At 50.5% G+C, this 17,586-nt stretch overlaps 1 protein-coding gene across 4 annotated transcripts in view; it reads left to right on the top strand.

Annotated features, from left to right (window-relative positions):
* Positions 1 to 215: 215 nt before the first annotated feature.
* The window catches only part of Agap1 (ArfGAP with GTPase domain, ankyrin repeat and PH domain 1), a 457,719-nt gene continuing 440,348 nt past the window's right edge, over positions 216 to 17,586 (top strand). For all 4 annotated transcript variants that reach the window (XM_057751814.1, XM_057751806.1, XM_057751796.1 and 1 more), the window contains exon 1: positions 216 to 947. In XM_057751814.1, coding sequence (XP_057607797.1) covers positions 785 to 947 — 163 coding nt within the window. In that variant the 5' untranslated portion in view covers positions 216 to 784. The remainder of the gene's footprint in view (positions 948 to 17,586) is intronic.

Here is a 17,586-nt window from a genome sequence, read left to right as displayed (position 1 = left end):
CGGGGCCCGCCCAGCGCGCTGCGACGCGAGCGCAGAGCGCACCCCACGCGCGCCGGCCGGCCGGAGTGACGGACTACAAGTCCCAGCAAGCCCAGAGGCAGCGCGGGGCGGGGTCTGGCGCGATTCCCCGGGATCCGGCGCGCTGGGAAGCGCCGCGGAGGACGCAGCGGCGACCGGAGGGCGGCGAGCGCTGGCGGGGGCGGGGCCGACGTGGGCCAGGGCCCTGCGTGCCAGGGAGGGGGCTGGCCGGGCAGCGGCGGGCGGCGCTCGGAGCGGTCTCCGCGGTTGGCAAGGCGCCCACGGCTCGGTCCCGGATCGGCGGACGGCGCAGGGCAGCTGAGGGCCCCGGCGCGCGCGGTAGCGCGACACTCACAAGCGCGCGGACCCAGTCGCAGCCGTGCGCCCCGGAGCAGAGCGGCCACTGCCCGGGGGCCTTGGCCCCGGCGCTTATAGCGCCGCGCTGCCTGCGCTTTAATGGCTGCTCGGCCGGCCGGCGCGTAGGGGTGCAGGCGGCTGCGGCGCGGGAAGGCGCCTGAGCGAGCCTCCTCCGCGGCCGGTCGCGCTCCATGGCGCCGCGGTCTTCCCGGACGGCCCGCTGATCCGGGACGTGCGTCCCGGCCATGAACTGAGCCCCTCTACTGCCTCATCCTCGCCTTTCTTTTTGCGGCTCCTCTCTCCGTGCTCCCCGGGGGCTGCGGCGCCCCGGGTCTCGGTGGCCCGCGGGCTCCGGGGCGCCGGGCGGCGGCGACGGGGGGCGCGCGGCTCTGGGCGCTGTGCCTGCACCATGAACTACCAGCAGCAGCTGGCCAACTCGGCTGCCATCCGGGCCGAGATCCAGCGCTTTGAGTCGGTCCACCCCAACATCTACTCCATCTACGAGCTGCTGGAGCGCGTGGAGGAGCCGGTGCTGCAGAACCAGATCCGGGAGCACGTCATCGCCATCGAAGGTGAGGGCCAGGCCGCCTCGGGGTTTCTGGAAAGCTCGGGGGAGCGGGCGCCCGTGGTGCGGCGGGGTGTGTGCGCGCGTGTGTGCGTGCGTGTGTACACACGCGGCTGCCCGGCCGAGAGAGCACTGCGGTGCCTCTTGCCCCGCAAGACCGGCAGTGCAGCCAGCCTGCCAGGGACGACGGATCGTTAGCGTTCATTTGATAATGGACAATAGAGTCTCTCCTGTGAGAAAGTGGCACGGTGCCGCTGCGTCCTGGGCCGCCCGCATGTCCCGTTCCGGCCCAGCCGACGCCTGGGGGCAGCTGCCTAGGATGGCGCCACTCGATCCGTGACAGGTTATCAGGCCTGGCTTGAGCGTTTTGCATGGACGTTGAAGATGTGTTTTGAGAAGCTCTGCTGCTGGGGGTGCTGTGCCGGCCAGCCTGTTCAGTTGCTTCATGGCTGTCCTTTTTTTCCCAGTTCGTGGATACATGGGAGGCATTTGGACTTGGAGCCCGTAGGGAGCCAGTGGGACTCAGGCAGCATCATGTCCCAGTGCAAATCTGCCTGCCCTCGGTTCCAAACACTGGGTGTTTGGAACCAAAGTTCTGGGTCAAATTATGACCCTTCTAGGAGGCAGGACACTTCCACACTCTCTTGCTAAAGGGGGCACTTTGATACACCTGCCACTTGGGAGCCACCCGAGAGGAGGAGAAAAAGTGGATGATGCTGTTGCCTGTAAGCCTGTGTGTGTAGAGCACGGTCCTGACCCCCAGTGTCAGGCAAGGCAGTATCCCCGCAGGAGAGGATGGAGCTGGCTGCTTTGCTTGTGTTCTCTTTGGACCACTAATGGCTCCTGCTACTAGGTGCCTGAGCTGTTTCCTTGTTTGCTTTCTCTGGGCCTGCCATCACTTACCTGGGGGGAGCAGGTGGTATCTAAGTGGGCAACGTGGTCTCATAGTCCAGCCAATGGATTCGCAGCCCGTCCTCTTGATTTGCTGTTGGCCAGCGACAGTGCAAGGCCTGCGGGTGGTTTGTCCTAGTACCCTACCGTGCCTGCCAAAGGCTGGTGAGTCCTCTGTTGAGGAGCATGGGAGCCTTCCAAGTCCAGCAGGAGTGTGTTCAAAGCAGGTGCAGGTTCTGCCCTCTTCGCCTCCGCATAAGGCTCCTCCGCAGTCTGAACTTCTAACCCTGAAGTGTTTGGGTTTAAAACTTGGCCGCTTGGGTGGAGAAGGTGAACGCTGTGTTGCTGATCCCCTTGGCATTTGGCAGCCTCGTGTACTTGAACCACATCCCAGGCAGGCTGGGTGACGGACTAACTATCCACAGGATATATTCCTAATTCCAGGGCAGGGTCATAACAAGTTATGTCCCTGTGAATACTGGCTCTGAATGCATCCGGGCCCCCTGAGTGTTCATAGCTGCTTGTGGTGACTTCAGATGCTTCCAGGCCCATTAAGAGCCACAGCTTCTGTGGGACGTGGAGTCTTGTGGTGTTTCGAGGGACACCCCCAGCTGATGGAGGGGCGATGTAGTGAGGGGTTCCTCTGAGAGCAATGTCTGGGTCCCTGTCGGAAGTATCTACCGGGGCTCATGTTTCTCTCAGGTTGCTCTGCGCAGCTCTCTGGTAGCGTGTACTGGAGTCTGATGAAACCCTCAGAAAGCCGGTGCCAGGGATGGAATGCACCTGACTGGAGCTCCTTGCTCGGGAGGAGAGGAAGGCCTCCAGCTGGGTGTGACTCATTTCCCATTCTTAAAGCTGCACTGTGGGGTTTTGGACTTCCAGCAGGAGGATGTGGTTGCATTTCTCTCTTTTTAAAATTGTTCTTCCACAGTGAGCTTTTCTTGATAGCTGATGCTATCGAGTCCCGTTTTTCTGGCTATAACCTTTGTCATTCTCAGGAAAACTAAAACTGATGGATGGATCCTGCTGCTGGGGACTTTGATAATGCTATTGTTTTTGTTAGGACTAGGAATGCCTATATTATGCCAGGACTTTAGTAAATTCAGCGGGACTGGAGAAGCGTTCGTATCTGCCTCTGTTCTTCCTGCCGTTAACCACAGTGGTACAGTGCTCATTTGGGGAGAGCTTGGGCACGGATGGTTTGCTATTCACAGTGGCCCTGTCTTATAGAGGAGGAGGTGGAGGTATGAGAGGGTGATGACCCCGAACACATGAGGGAAGTTGTTCAACAGCACCTCTGACCTAAGGGGTGATTTAGGCCCCTGGTCTCTCTGGCTTCCCAAAGGTTAAGTCTTTCAGGACCTCACCCTTCCTCTTCTAATTAGATCCCGGCTCATTTGTTATAATGGAATGGTCTTTCCATGTCCGTGTTAAGATATGGGCAGATCTTACATTGCTCCGTGCATGTTTGGCATGGGGAGAGGGTTGCAAAGTTGTGGTAGCATGATGTGCTTGAGTGAGAAGAGAACAAACACTTTTTATTGAAAATATCACGCATGCATGTAATGTGTTCTGATCAACTCTGCCTGCCAATCAATTCCCATTTCCCCTCAGAACTTCATGTGTTTTCATGCTCTCTTTAAAAACACACAGAGTCCACATACAGTGCTGTCTGTACGTGCCCGGGTGTTGGACCCTCCGCTGCAGCATGGATTGCTTTTGTAGGGGCAGCATCCCTGAAGAAAATGGACTCTTCCTTCCCTCAACGCTCAATAAGCTAGGGTGGAGGACTTCATGAACCCCTCCGCATCCATCCTGGGATTTTGGCAGACTTGGTGTTACGTGTGCGATCACAGCTGCCTTTTGTTCATGTGTACCGTGCTGTCCATGTCCAGCAAATACTGTTTCACTGCAGACATCCACTACAGTCTTTCTGACTCCCTTGTGCTGTGATTCCTGAGCCTCACGGGAGGGAGGGGGTGTTATACAGATGTTCCATTCGGAGCTGAGCACGCCTAGTCTCTTATTCCCTGCGTACTGATCTGCTGTGGGTCTCTATTAATCTCCATCTACTGCAAAAAGAAGCTTCTCTGATGAGGGTTGAGAGATGCACTGATCTATGGGTATAGAGATTAGTTTAGGGAGCAGTTTATTACTGTGTCCACTTAGCATAATCATAGTATTAAGTTCTCTCTCTGGGATCTATAACCTAGCTGGTCATGAGTTTCTGGCCTAGTTAATAGTACCAGGCATAGAGTTTATCTCTTGGTACAGGATTTAAAGCCAACCAGAAAGTGGCTGGTTATTCCTATGACATTTGTACCACTAATGCATATCTTGCTATATGCCAGTGGATATATCTTGCCAGGTAGTCATTGTTGTAGCTTGTGGAATTCATAACTGGCTAAATTTGTCAAAAACTTCATTTTTGGTAGCATAAATAAAACCTTCCAGTACTGTGAAAGCTAGCCAGTAAAGATGCAACTCCAAGGTCAATACCAGGTTGATTTTTTTCATGTCCTACGACTCAAGCAACAGGGTCTTATTATCAAATTCTAGAAGTTACCTAAGAGTGATAGTAGTCTGTGGTTTCTCACTGATTGGTAGCTCTTGGGTTGGAGAAATGGATCAGTGGTTAGAGGCATTGCTGCTCTTCTGTATGATCTAAGTTCGGTTTTTAGTACCTACCCATGTCTGGTGGGTGCCTGTAACTCCAGCTCCAAAGGGATCTGGTACCCTCTTTTGGCCTTTGCAGGTATATACAGACAGACAGACAGACAGACAGACAGACACACACACAGAGAGAGAGAGAGAGAGAGAGAGAGAGAGAGAGAGAGAAATCTTAAAAAAAAAAAGGTTAAGCAAAACCAAATTTGGATACCTGTATCTTCACTAATATTGAACCGGGAAGGTATAAATTTGGAGAACCCATGATTAGTGCTGCATCACCATAGTAACTGAAGTGAAACCCCATCCCTGTCAGAGGCCGACCCAGATCACCTTATGACTAGGAATGAGCATGAGAAAAGCAAAAATGTGAATCTTTCAGGAAAAGATATGCATATCATCATAAATATTTAAAAAAAATCACTTGTCTCATGAGATCAAACCTGTCATTTCCAAAGCTGTCTAGTCATACCTTTCTCCTGTCTGTGGCCTCTTTATCAAGGCCTTGGGATTGGCATAACACGAGCCCTTTCAGCTTAGGAGGATTTTTTAAGATACAGTTTTTGTGATGACATTGCCCGCCAGCATTTGGCTCTGTCATAGTGTGTTTAAAACCTCACTGTTTTCTGGCATCTACATAACTTTCTGCTCTTGGGGTGAGGAGCGACCTCGGGAAAGAGGAGGATGTTTTGGTTGCCGCTCTTGTCACAGTGAGTCGGTTTTGGCCTCGTTGGAAAATCTCATAAAGATGAGTAAGATATATTTTATTTAGTTGCAAGAGCCCACTGAAGTTCCCAAATAACAATATGTTGGGGATACTGTCTCTAGGCCTGGGATACATGTGATTTCCATCCTCAACCTTGTTTAAAAATGTTACCTTGTTTTTTGTTTTTGTTGTTATTGTTTTTTTGTTTATTTTCACATTTTCTTTAGTCTTTATTTCTTACTCTGAGAATCTTCTTAACCCCTGAATCTCGAGTATTTAGGGAAATATTAATGATTAGTTTCACATCAAGCCCAGCAGATGTCTGGGGTGTCCTGCAGGGGTATGGCCCCCTGTGGGATGTAGCATGTACCATATCATGCCCAGAAGTGAGCCTGGGACCCACCTCACCTCTAGTCAAGCCTCCTTCCCTTCCCTTCTGGCTGTCGAAGACTCTGTCTGGGGTGGATGGATTGAAGTGCACCGGCCAACTGCTTCTCTTGTTAAATAAAGCTTGTCGTTCTTTCAAGGCTAAAGCCTCTATTAGCAGTCACACACTGTAATTCAGCTTGCCAGCAACGGAGCCAGGATCCATGTGTTTGCCTAGTACTCGCTCATTCAGCCCAGCAGTACGCTTCCCAGCTTCCCAGGCACCGCTGGGAAATCCAGCCAGTCTCTGAAGTGGAGACACCCACCTCCTCATCTGGGGTTCATGTTGCTCTCTTTACTAGGTGACTGCTCTGTAGACACCTGTTCTGCCTTGGTCTTCCACAGGACGACTAGGGCAGGGAGAGCATGAGCTGTCCATGGTCCTCTTAGGTGGACACGGATATGTGAAAATTTGATGTCTAAGCCTGAGCATTTGGGAAACCTTGGAAGATGGCAGGGAGTCTGTGCAGTCCCATGATGCAGCTGTGTTGTTGAACATCTGTGCCCAGTGGAGTGCTAAGTACTTGACCTATATTATGCCAGTTCATTGTATGGTAATCCCCAAACATGGCTATCCCCCTGCAGTGTGACAAAACTTTTCCTGGGGAGGCACAGCACACTTACCCTGGAAAGGGGCCTCATGCCCAGATTGAAGTACAGATATGACCAGAATCCAGCTTGGTGAACCAGTGAGTTTTATTGGGTTTATACTAGCAGGAATATGGGTGAGGGGTTACTTACAGGAGCAGAAATGACTCAAAGACAGCTGTGTATCCAAAGCCCACTGTAGCATGGGTGGCAGTTCACCAAAGCTGGGGACCTGGAGCACACTGCACAGCCTACGGGCAGCTCAACAGGTTGGAGTATCCTTTCCGAGTGACTGAGTTGGTCTAAACCTGTCCCAAACAGCTCCTCTGCTTTCTCTTCCTCTAGGCAGCTTTCAGATCTTTGCGTTGTCTTTGTAGCTTGGCTGGGCTGAGAGAGACTCTTCAACCTTTATTACTTACTCCAGGAGAGAGGGGCCTAGTGAGTCTGGTCAGTTTCAGGGACTACCTGGAGTTATTATGCGTTGTCCGCCTTCCTGTTTAAAGAGTTCACCTGCAGGATGGGGTGTTTCAGTCTCAGAGGAAACTGGTTTCTAACACACCTTTGGAACCCAGGAAGTGTAGAAAACGTATCTGGGGGAGATGAGTTGCCTGGGCCAAGCCTCCTTGCATGAGGTAGAATTGGCGAGCCCCTGCTGTGTGTGATTTCCATCAGCATCTCTCTGAGCCTTTGGCCCAGGAAGAGACAGGCTTGGGGATATGCCATGTAACCAAGGCGTCTTGTTCTCTGTGGAGTTGCTTAATACAGTAAACTCGGTAAGAGTTTGTTCAGTCTGGTTACTGCAGGTGTGTATGTTTAGGGAAAAAGTTTCTTCCTACTGCCACAGCTGACTCTCCTTTCCCTTGGGCTCTGTCTGCTGTGCTGGTCATAGTTCAGGTCTAATCAGAGGTGGTAGTTTCACTACCGCCTTTAGAAACGGCACCGTTGGCCAGGTGCTGCTTCCCATAGAGACCTCATGCCCAGCCAGCCAGCCCTGGGAGCCCTCACAATCTCGTGACTTTTAGGTATGGTGTGGATGCTCTTTCTTAGAGATACCATGTGACCTGGTACAGGTCAGAGCTACCCACAGCTGGTATTGCCTCTCTGGAGTTAAGGCCTTCCTTGCTCTGTGTGCCAGCTGCCCTTGGCTCAGCTGCTGTCCTCCTTCCATCCTGGAAAGCCAGGAGCTCCCGAGGGCGGAACTCAGGCCTCACTCAATGTTTGAGTCCTCGGGGCTTTGGTGGGTCAGGATCTGTACTTGAATAATGCCCTGGTCTTGGGCAGCCGTTTCCTCCCAGAAACAGATCCTTTTTGCCTTGTTAGGGGTGTGAACTGAATTATCCTCTTGCAGCAGTGAAAACTGCATCCAGAGTATAGAAGTTGGGGGCTGGGCAACTTGTAGATCTATAGATCATGGCTTTCATGAGGACCAAAACATCATGCCATTTTCTTTACTGTTTGCAGGTAGGGAAGGAAAATCTTGATAAATATTGGCGATATTTCTAAGTCAGTGGTCTGTAGAGGTTGATGGTTCTTTCTGACAGGAGCTGCCGGTTAAATGGAGAGAATGAGCATGGTCCAGAGGGATCAGTGAGTGGCAGGCTGTGTCACTAACGTAATGATGTTGAGGGCTTGCAGAAACAGATAGCAGCTCCCTGGTTCTGTGGGGCTAGAGTGGCCCTGGGAACCTGTATTTCTAAGAAGGTCTGTAACCCAGTGATCTCATTTTGAGTCCTGGACAGTTTCACTGGCTGGACATTTGTTCTGGCCTGCAGTATTCATAGCTAGCAGTGGCATCCCTACCCATTCGCTTAGGAAGTTGGCAATGTCAAAAAGTTTGAACAATGATGAAAGGCTGGACGCCAGTTTGAATGGTTTCAGGTGCAAGTTTACCTTGTCCCCGTGATGATCATAGAAGGAGTGGGCACCCCCTGAGTGTGGAGTTCTGGAGGTCAGGGGGACAGTAGGCCTAGACAAGGGTCCAGTACAGAATGGAACCCTCTGGTACCCCATTTCCTTCAAGTGACAGGCTGTATTTCTGCGGACTTCTTCGCCTGCCTATTTTGATGGGTTCGTCAGTCTTTGCTTCTTATGGTACCTTGGTAGATGTTCCATGTTGTCACCAGTGTTTCCCAGCAGTTGAGAGCATCTCTGAGAGAGATGCTATATGTTATCTGCAGTTCACAGGAGTCATGGAGGAGCCCGAAGACAATGACTTGGAGGGCAGAGAGACAAGTCCTGCAGCTTCAGGGACAGCCAATCCCGTGGCCCCACCACCATCACTTCTGTTTTCGTACAAACCAAAACTTTTCCTCTGCTGCAGCCAGATCCCTGCTTCCTACCACTCTTTCCCTTGCTGGCCTCCAGGTCTTTATGGTTTGTGGGCCTCACTCACTCCAGCTGCCTGCAACCCTGGGTGTTTGCTTGTTTTTGTTTTGGTTTTGGGACAGGGTTTCTCTGTGTAGTACTGGCTGTCCTGGAACTCCCTCTGTAGACCAGGGTGGTCTCTAATTCAGAAGTCCACCAGCCTCTTCCTCCCAAGTGCTGGGTTTAAAGGTGTGCCCCACCACCACCCAGCTGTTTTTTATTTTCTTAAAGTAATTTTAAAAAGGTTGAGAATATGTATATTTTTTCATTTCTCACTTCTTTTTCCTCCCTCCAAACCCTTCCATGTTACTCCTATCCCGACTTTCTTTTAAATTCATGACCTCTCTTTTACTCTTGGGGTGTGCGTGTGCATTCCAGAATACATAAATACAACCTGCTTAGCCTGTATAATGTTACTTGTTCGTGTTTACACACACACACACACACACACACACACACACACACACACACACACGATTTCAGGGCTGGCCGTCTGGTGTTAGATAACCCCTTGGGGGCTACTCCTAGGGGAAGACTATTTCGCCCACTCTCAGCGTTTCTTAGTTGCATATAGTTTTTTTTTTGTTTTGTTTTGTTTTTTTATTCTGGGTTTGAGGCCTCATGAGTTTTCTCTCTTCCACTTTAGCGTGTCTGCTGGTGCCATCTTTGTTCAAGTCATGTTCAGGGAGCATGTTGGCGTTTTAGACCTATCCATTGTGATTGGGCTCAACAACTCTGCATTTTGATTGATTATTGATTTCTGTAATGATCTCTGTTTATTGCAAAGAGAAGTTTCTTTGATGAGGGGGAATTACACTTATCTGTGTTTATGAGGATAAATCTTTAGAATTAGGGTTTTTGCTGGTTTAACAAAGTAGTAGTTGTGATTCCTCCTCCACTAGCCCTGGATCATAACTTCCTTCCTGTTGAGTGGCCTTAAGTCCACTTGGAGAGCTGTTGGTTATGGCCAAGCTGTCTGTGCCAATACTGCACCCTTAGGGTTGTTATGGTTCGTAGGTGCTGTGGCTGGGTAGGACTTTTAGTTGCTTCCCTCCATTGGAAGCTTGCATGGCACTTTCTGGTACCATAAGAGCTAGCCCTAAAGGAGGAGATTTCATGTCAGATCCATCTTAGGTCCTCTTAGTCCTGTATCTGCAGTGCATGGATATCTTTAGCAATAGGTATTTATCTTCTACATCTGGGGCATAACCAGGGGCAATAGCAATAGCCTATACTAATTTGATAGTCTCTTGGACCATCCTGAACAATGAGCGGGTCTCATGTCTAGTGTTGGGGTTTGTGTTATCTGGTCTGCAACTTTTGGAGGGAGAGTTGTCAGCCCAGGTGGGAAAATTCCACTTAAACTATGTATATTTACACACTGATTTGTGTATATTATAAGTATTTTTAGATAGATAATAGTGTGGATACTATGACTTTCCGACATCCTTACTGTTATTTTACCCTTTCCCTTCCTCTTCTTTACTCCCCCCTCGCTAATTAGAGCCTTTTCTTTCCATTCCCCCCACCAGGTCACTTGTACCTGCTGTTCCCGTCTCTGTTGGTTTTGCTTCATGGTTCCAGCACTTGCTCAGACCTGTGTCCCCTTCCTGACACTCAGGCACTTTTGCATCCCAGCCTAAGTGATTGAGTCTGGAAAAGCCGGATGAGGCTTAGTTATTTTTAAAGCCCAGGTTTGGGGTTCTGATCTGGCGCTTAGCTACATAATTCTTTCTCTTTGTTAGGTACCTTTCTCTGAGAAAGAAAATGCACTCTGCAGATGTTAATCTCTAATCTTTGCAGCATCTGTTATTTTGTTCTGAGATTGGAGAAGAAAGGCTTTGTGTGGTGATGCAGGGAGTCCTGGCCTCTCAGGAGGTGGGAGGGACTTTTGGTCCCCCTTGTTTAGTGCTCTGGAACCTGGACCCAGACATGGGCTTCCCTGAGATCAGAGATGCCCATGGACAGGATAGTGTAGTCTTTTGAGTGCGATCTCTTTACCTTCCTGTGCTGTCTGCTCACAGCTGACCAGGGCCAGAGGCCAGAGGGGCACTGGGATTGTGTCTGTGACCAGGGAGGGAGGAGAGCAGATACCACGTGGTGGGCTGAAGAGGTTGTTAATGGATCCTTTGAATAACCAGCCAAATAGCTTGTTTGTGTGCAGGGTCGGGACATTTTCCATAGAGAGCAGCCTAAATATAGGCTTGAGGGTGGGGACCAGGACCCAAGAGGGGGCTGTCATCTCCCTGGTATTGTTTCTTCCTCTGTAATCAGGACTCCACCAGCCCTGAACAGGTGGTCACCCTGCACGCTCTGGGAGCAGATTGGGTTTTTGTTTAAGCAGGCTCATTTGCACATTTCACACTTCTCCCGCTGTTTGGTGGGGATTGTCTTTTTCGGGCTGCAGTGTTGGAGTGTTTGTTCAGTGTTTCTATACAAGCAACTGTCTCAGCCTTGAAGCTGTGCATGCTGGCTGCCTGTCATTAGCATCATGGGTAGGAACTTTTAAGGGTGGGAGACACTCAGCTTCTGAGAGAAGAATTCCAAATACTTCCTGACCGCGTCCAGTCGTGCTGGTATGCAATAGGCTCTAGCCAATAGAACCGTGCTGAAGACAGCTCAGGGCAGGCCTGGCCAGATCTCTTTTCACCGTTGTCTCTGGTCACAGTCTAAATGAGAAGTGGTCATTTCAGGAATGCTTAGTTTTAATACAAGGATTTTAGTTTCCTTGACGTGGGCCTACGTACTAAGGATGTTTGAAAACGACTTAGCACTGTTACTTCTGTTTTCACAAGAGTCCCCTTACTCTCAGTACTAGGGAGGATTTGTATTGGTTACATTTGTCATTACGAGGACAGAATACCTGACAGGACCAACTTAAGGAAGGACAAGGGTATTGCCCCCCAGTTGAAGGGTGCAGTCTGTTGCAGCAGGGAGGCATGGTGGCAGGAGAATGAGGCGGCTGTCACGTTACACCGCTGTCAAGGAGCAGAGAGAGAGATGAACTCTGGTGCTCCGCTCCCTATCCCCTTTTGACTTAGTCTGGGATCCCAGCCTATACGGTGGCGTTGCCTCCATTTACTGTGTTTCCTCACCTCGATTAACCTAGTCCAGAAACTCTTAGAAACATGGCTAGAGGTTCACCTCCTAGGATGTCCGCCGATGGTCAGTACTAACTGTCATGCATGCTTTAAAGCTCTGCTGTGTGAGTCGTGTGGATTCTGGAGTCCTGCTCGCCCACCTTTGGCAGTGACCAGAGGTTCTAGACTGCTGGGGGCTTGGGAATGGTGGGATTGACAGGACTCCAGGCTCACTTTTGGGAACTCCTTGTTTTGACATATAACAAGGACACCAAGTTATAGGAAGGTTTTGCATACTAATTAAAGTTGACCAGACATGGTTGGCAGGAGCTAGGCTTAGCTGTGCTGTGTGCTTCTTGTTGCACCAGCTGGCACACGGGTGCCGACATTGCAGGGCATGTTCTTAGAGAAGTCTTTTGCCCACTATGTCTTCGTGTCTGTTGGGAACAGGCTGGAAGGGAGCTAGGGCCCTCTGGCTTCCTCCTTCACTCTGCACACAGTAGCCAGGACAGCCACTGCCTAGACAAAAATGGGTTCACTTTAGAATACCAGGATGACAGGCTGGTTGTCGCTTTCCTGCCTAGGGTCATCCTCCTTACTGTTAGCTCTAAAGATCTGAGTGACTGGCACTCTTCTCTCTCTGGCTTAGGCGTCAGGCTTTAGTTCTAGGATTGCCTGATGGCTCTTCTCTCCTCCACTGAATAACACGTTGTTTGTACGTAACTGTGTGTGCAGTCCTGTAGTGAGTTGCTCTGTCCTGTGGATGGGCTCCGCCAGGCCTGGGGCATATGTTGGGCAGTTGGGGTATGTAGTCAAGCTGCTCATTGCTGTCCCCTCACCCTCTGCACCCTGCCCCCCGGGGTTGAGTGCTGTATTCTCCTTGGTATTTGAAAGGCAACTGGCTCTGGAACTTGGCCCCAGCTGTTTGCGGTCCTAATGACAACATATTAACACAATTCAGTTGCTGTTGTTTGTACAATTAGAACTAAGACACAAAGGAAGAAAGAAAAGCCAAGTGTTGCCAACTGGATTCTCAAGGGGTTGTTTTCTTTGTTCTCAGTGCTCTGTCCCAGGAGCGGCCCTTCCCCCTCTAACCAACTGCACTGGGCCAACCAGGAAGGACACAGGGCCGTGGATCAGGGCTGTGTGAATTTCTCCAGTGGCTTTGCAAAGACAAATATTTATTTTGAGGGCTGGTGGTGGGAGGGCCTCGCTTATCCTCACTTTGATTGGGATGGGAAGAAGCTAATGGGGGAGCAATAGGAAGATTCTATCCAGGCCTTGCAGCAGGCAGAGTTGCCCTCTGAGGCTTGTGGGGCTGGCAGATGAGCGCTGTCTCTTCTGTGGAGTGGAGGTCAGGGAGGGCCTCAGAAGCTGGAGAGTGGGAGGGCATGAGATGACTGTCCAGGCCTACACACGACTGCAGAGCAGAGATGGTGGGGCTGTGTGGTGCTGCTCAGATGGTGGACAATGGGCGGTTGTGAGTGAAGGGAGGTAGGAGATCAGGCGGGAGTCTGGAACGGGTGAGAAACAGATAGCTCTAGAAGATGTGGCAGGAGAGCAGCCTAGTGGTGCCTGTGAGCTTTAGGCCGCAGGAGAGGTGGTGAGAAGCCTGTACTTTTATTCTAGTAACATGGGCACAGGGGCTGTGAGGTTTGGGTGGAAGGGAGATGTTGGTCACTTGGTGGTTAGGTGGGATTTGTAGATGTGTCCCTGTCTGCAGGGATGGGCTTGGAGTTCTGGGGAGGCAGGGACAGTAGTAATACAGCCTCTTGCTGCTGTAGATTATTAAGCAGGTAGGTGTTTGAGGTATACACGAGTCTGTTGTGAATGAGGTGACTGTATCCTAGTTCTGTGAACTGGATTGACCAAGGAGTGCTTAAACTGGTTGGGACTACCTGGGTCATAGTGGCCCTGAGGTCTCCTAACCAATCAGACTTTTGTAAAATGCACTAAATAAATGTCACATGGTACCTACTTGACTCATCTGTCTGTCAGCTCCAGGTGTGTGTATTTGGTCACATACAGGTTTTTACCATCGATTCTAACCTTGAGGTACAGGGGTCCAGAGCTTGCTTCTGACCTGCTGAGAATGAGCCGGAGGGTGGGCTCTGTGGAGGATAACAGAAGGTTGGAAAGCTTATGACATGGTGGGACTGAGGCCATTGATAGGCACTGAGCCCTCAGCCTGAGACTCAGAGAGCTGCCACACAGGATTCAGAACCCCATGGAACTCTCGAAACTGGGGCTTCTTTTCCAGAACCCAACATCTACTCTCGGTGGGATGCAGGTGCCTGGCAGGCTTAGGATTTTTGGGTTGCAGGTGGTCTAGCTAGAGAAATCCAAGTTAGAGCCACAAAACCTCGTTTTTGCGGGAAGCTAGGTTACTGTCTTTTACCTGTGGCCGGGGCAGTGGCTTGCTTTCACTGCTGAGGATGTGCCTGGAGTGCTTGACTCCCCTGATGGATGCAGCCCTTTATGTGCCCTTCTCAGCACTGTCTGGGTCTGTCTAGCAGAGAGTAGTACATCCCTCTTGAAAATGGGTTTGTGTGACCATGTGTTCCATAGCACACTCAGCACATCGTAAGGGAGTCTTTTCTGTCATTGTTTTAACAGAAACCTGAAGCATGTAGAGGAGCTGAATGGCTGCAGGGGTGAGCTTCCCAAGCCACTGCCCTGTGTCCCTGTCTCTGCCAGCCTGGAGGGCAACCTCATGGACATTGTTTTTGTCCGTGGCAAAGGTTATCAAGACAGATCCAGTGGTGGCTTGGAGTTCAAAGGGTCCACATGTGTGGGTAAGGATGGTGGAGACAAGGTGCCCATTAAGTGGTGATTGAATGAGAGGGTGTCTCATTTTTCTGGGGATACCGGTGTAGTATACACTTGGGAGGACAGTGCATTTTTTAATTGCGTTAACCAAGGGACAGTTCACAGATGAGCCCAGAGGGACTGAAGTAATGGCCCTCCCCTGCCCCTCTCTCTCATGTGTGTGCGTGCGACTTTGGTGGCTTGGGGGGTGTCCTGGGATTGCTTTTATGACAGTAGTTCTGTCACAGCACAGAGACGTCCCGGTAATGCCATGGCTAGTTTCTTGAAGCAAACTGATGATGCCTTTAGGATCATAACCTCGATGGCTCTGTTTGGTCTGCTGGGGACAGATCTGGGATAGGCTTCTACCCCACCAAGTTACCAGAGGACTTTTGACGAATGTATCCCTCCTCTGTTCCTTCATTTCTGTGTCTAAGCCCCCTGAGGTCAGACTTGAGCCTTTTTATTTCTATATTTTTCTGAGGCAGAGTCTCACACATCCCAGGCTGGCCTCGAACTCCCTATGTGGTGGAGGATGATGCAGACCTTCCTGCTTCTGCCTCCCAAGTGCTGGTTTCACAAACATGTGTTACACCCAGTACTATTATTGTTAGTTGTTATCTGAGATGGGCTCTTGGCAGAGTTGCTCAAGCTGGCTTTGAACTTTGGATCTTCCTGATTGGAATTTCTTGTGTTAGCCACCGCATCTTGCTCCAGCTTTGGTCTTAAGGGTCTTCCTGACCCTGAAACGACTCACCTCTTGCTTCTTTGTTCCCAAACTCAGGATCACATTGATCTGGTGTGGCTGGAATTGAGAGGCCAGAGAACTGCTCTAATATGTAGAGGGAAGTTTCTGTCCCGTCTGGTCCCACAGCTGTTCATTACCAAAGAAACACACTGAGGCTTATATTTATTATAAACAGATTGACTTATTAGCTCAGGTTTATTATTAACTAGCTCTTACAACTTAAATCAACCCATAATCCTTATCTATGTTTAGCCATGTGGCTTGGTGCCTTTTCTCAGTAAGGTATTTCTCATCTTGCTCCCTTGTCTGACTGGCGACTCGTCTCTGCCTTTCCTCTTTCCAGGATTCTCTTACTCTGCTTGTTCCACCCATACTGGCTCCTGGCCAGTCAGTGTTTTATTAAACCAAAGTGAGTGACAAATCTGTACAGTGTACAAAAGCATTATCCCCCAGCGCGGATATATCTCACCAGATGTTACCCAGAGGCCCCTTCACAACAAACATAGTTCCGGGAAGGGATGATTTTAGCAGAGTAATGTCCAAAAAGGAAGAACACACACTGTGTGTGATTGTCATGTGTGTGGCATGTTACTGATAGAGACTCATGTGTTGTGTGGTATGCACATCCACGATCGTCCTGGGACACCTGAGTATGCACACAGAGTCTGCTGGGGAGACCCCAGGAATAGTAATGTCTTCACCTGACCTGGTGTACCAAGATTATATCAGGTATAGAAATTTAGGCTGTGTGTGTGTGTGTATGTGTGCGTGCGCGCGTGTGTGTGCGCGTGTATGCATGTATGCGCACCTTTTCTCTGTGAGGGCAGGCGTCTGTCTTGTTCTCAGTTGATCCTGGATCCTGGCCCTGCATCTGTGGCAGGTGTGTACTGATGAGATGGGGTGAAGCCGCGTTGTAACAGCACCTGCCTTCAGGTTCTGTAGGAAGATGCTGTGTCAAACTAATCATGGCGAACTTCTCCAGAAATGTGCCTAGAAGATCCCTTTTCCATGGTTACAGTTACCCTGGCTCTTGTTGCATAACTCCTGTCAGAGTCACATTCAACTGAAGCCTCCATTTCTTTTTTTTTTTAAATGACCTAAGATACAAGACTAAGCCATCCTTTATTCTGAACTGGAGGTTTTCATTAGGTGTTTGAGAGTTTATTTGAGAGGCTGCAGGCTGTGATGTCACGGAACTGTTCCTGGTCAGTTGCCTGCAGAGGTGAGCCTGCAGCAGGGCTGCCAGGACTCAGGGCCACAGGACACACTGCGTGTCTGTTAGACCAGATTCTGACTCCTGTTCCTTAGAGCATTGGAAAGATGGTCTAGGGTAGGTGGGGGAGGTGAACAAGACCCCTCCCCTCTCAGTCTCATAAAAGCCCTGCCATCTGCTCACAGGGATGGAAACTCCCTGTGTGTAAAGATGTCTGGCATTCTCTCCTGAGCTTGGAGGGGCCATGACTTTTTCGGGGAGCTCATTTGCAGCGGTGTTCTGTCATTTAGGTGTCTGCAGAGCTCTGCAAGAAGCAGCTGGCCCAAGTCTGTCTTGCTGCATAGAAGTGCACGCTGTCCCCTGCGCCTCCCCAGGGCTTCCATTCAAGTTTAAGTCCTGAGCAGTTCTTAGGAAGAGAGGGCGTGGGCATTGCAGAGAGCAGGGCCAGGGAGAGGCCAGCTGCCAGGGTGGGCAGGATTGGCTCTTAGAATCAGCTCTGCTCCAGCAGCAGGGACTGGTTTTGCCTTGTAAATGACACCATTGCCTACAGGCATCTCCGGCAGCTGCTCCTGCTTCTGGATTCCCGTCATTTCTATTAAACACTTTGTGTACTACTGACTTTCCTCCCATTTAATCCTTTTGTCTACTGCCTGCTGAGGGCTCTCTGTGGGACCTCATGCTAAGGGCGGGACCTTTTCTGTCACCCGGGTTTATCGCACGGTGGAAGTGATGGAACCCCTATTTTCAGGTCATGTGTTCTTGTCAGTGACTGAGGCAGGATCTGAACCCAGAACTAGTGACCACAGCCACAACAGCTATAATGTCTTAATGAAGCCAAATGAAAACAAAAGCAGACAAGGCTGGCCTGAGAGTCTGAGGGGGCTGCTTCCCTCAGCTCCACAGGTTGTGATTTGTGGGCTGCGCTGCTCAGAAGTTATGCAGAGGCAGCAGCAGGGCTCCGTTCTCAGAGCTTGGTGGTGGCTGAGAACTGGGACTGAGGGTTTCAGTTGCATGAGGAGGAGGCACATGGCAAGCTGGCTGCTTGGGATGACAGGTTCTGCAGTCCTGGAGGAGGGAGGATTTCCAAATGCTGTGCTCCTGAAACTCACCTGACTGGCAGCTGAGTTGAGAAGACAGCTTTCAAACCCAAGCCAC

Source organism: Chionomys nivalis, chromosome 2 (genome assembly GCF_950005125.1).
Source record: "Chionomys nivalis chromosome 2, mChiNiv1.1, whole genome shotgun sequence".
NCBI lineage: Eukaryota > Metazoa > Chordata > Mammalia > Rodentia > Cricetidae > Chionomys > Chionomys nivalis.
This window is presented reverse-complemented; position numbering and strand designations above follow the sequence as displayed.